The 1,134-nt window shown below is 34.9% G+C and overlaps 1 protein-coding gene across 1 annotated transcript in view; it reads right to left on the minus strand.

The window, feature by feature from the left end:
• The window catches only part of LOC100944281 (vomeronasal type-1 receptor 90), a 2,948-nt gene extending 1,814 nt beyond the window's left edge, over positions 1-1,134 (minus strand). Inside the window, exon 1 of the mRNA XM_003803617.2 lies at positions 1,104-1,134. Coding sequence (XP_003803665.2) covers positions 1,104-1,134 — 31 coding nt within the window. The remainder of the gene's footprint in view (positions 1-1,103) is intronic.

The raw sequence follows: 1,134 nt of genomic DNA on the forward strand, positions 1-1,134 counted from the left end.
TGTCCAAATTTAAGAATTTTTATATTTTCTATTTCAAATTTAAAATATAATATTCATTATCACAGATGTTTATATCACTGGCTTGAACCAAAATTCATTAAAAACTTGTATTAAAAATGATACAGTTTTAGCATTATGTAGGTATTTATGCAATGCTTCAGTGTATATACCATATGCGTGTTTGTATAAACACGACACATGCACACAATGTATCAGTGTTATTTTTATACCAAGAAACAAATACAATGTATATATAAATAATATTTAATGCATTCATGCATATATATATTATGTAGTGTGTCCTCATTTAATGTCATTGATTTGAAAGTGTCCCATGAAACCCCTTCTTCGGAGACACAGAGGAAAGCACTGCTAGACAAAATGATTGGAATGAAAAGAGGGGCTGAGGCTCTGTCAGGCACACAGCTGACACCCATGTTTATTGAGCTCCTTATAAACTTATCTTAGTAAAGGTTAAAAATAGCAAAAAGAAGCGAAACAAGGTAAGATGTTAAAACTGCCATTAAAACTCCAAATCAGCACAAAACTGCTACTGATCACAAGCACAGTTAAAAAAGGCATTTTTACTTCAGACATAACCACAAAAGTGCCAGGATGTCTGTTCCTGTTTGCCCGTTTCCTTTAAGCTAAAACTGACTACTGTTGTGTAAGTGAGGGGGGAGGTACAGGATACAGCAGCCCACTGCCTCAGCAAGTGTTATCTCCAGCTACAACCTGGCACAACCCACCAGCTATCTTGTCTGTAAACATGTGACTAAAAAAAACAAAACAAAACAAAACATGTGACTGTCTGCTTTTAGGCAGATCTAAACATATCTCAGAATAAGAAGCTTAGAGTCACATTCCTCAGGGAGCACTTGAGAATAAACTACTATGCTTAGGTACGGGGTGGGGGGCTGCACCCCAACATTGATAGGTTCATAAAAACTGTGACTTTAAGCAAAATTATGTATTGGAAGGAAAACAATTTTACCATAGGCAAATTGATATAAACAAAATGCCAAATTTCTATGGAATATAGAAGTTCATTTTGCTTAAAGTTGCAGATTCCAAGGACCTATTAATGACAAATGATGACTTACATGCATAAAACATCAACATATCCACTGTCAT

The sequence above is a fragment of the Otolemur garnettii genome, unplaced genomic scaffold (genome assembly GCF_000181295.1).
Source record: "Otolemur garnettii isolate 467f Iridium unplaced genomic scaffold, OtoGar3 scaffold00366, whole genome shotgun sequence".
NCBI classification, from domain to species: Eukaryota; Metazoa; Chordata; class Mammalia; order Primates; family Galagidae; genus Otolemur; species Otolemur garnettii.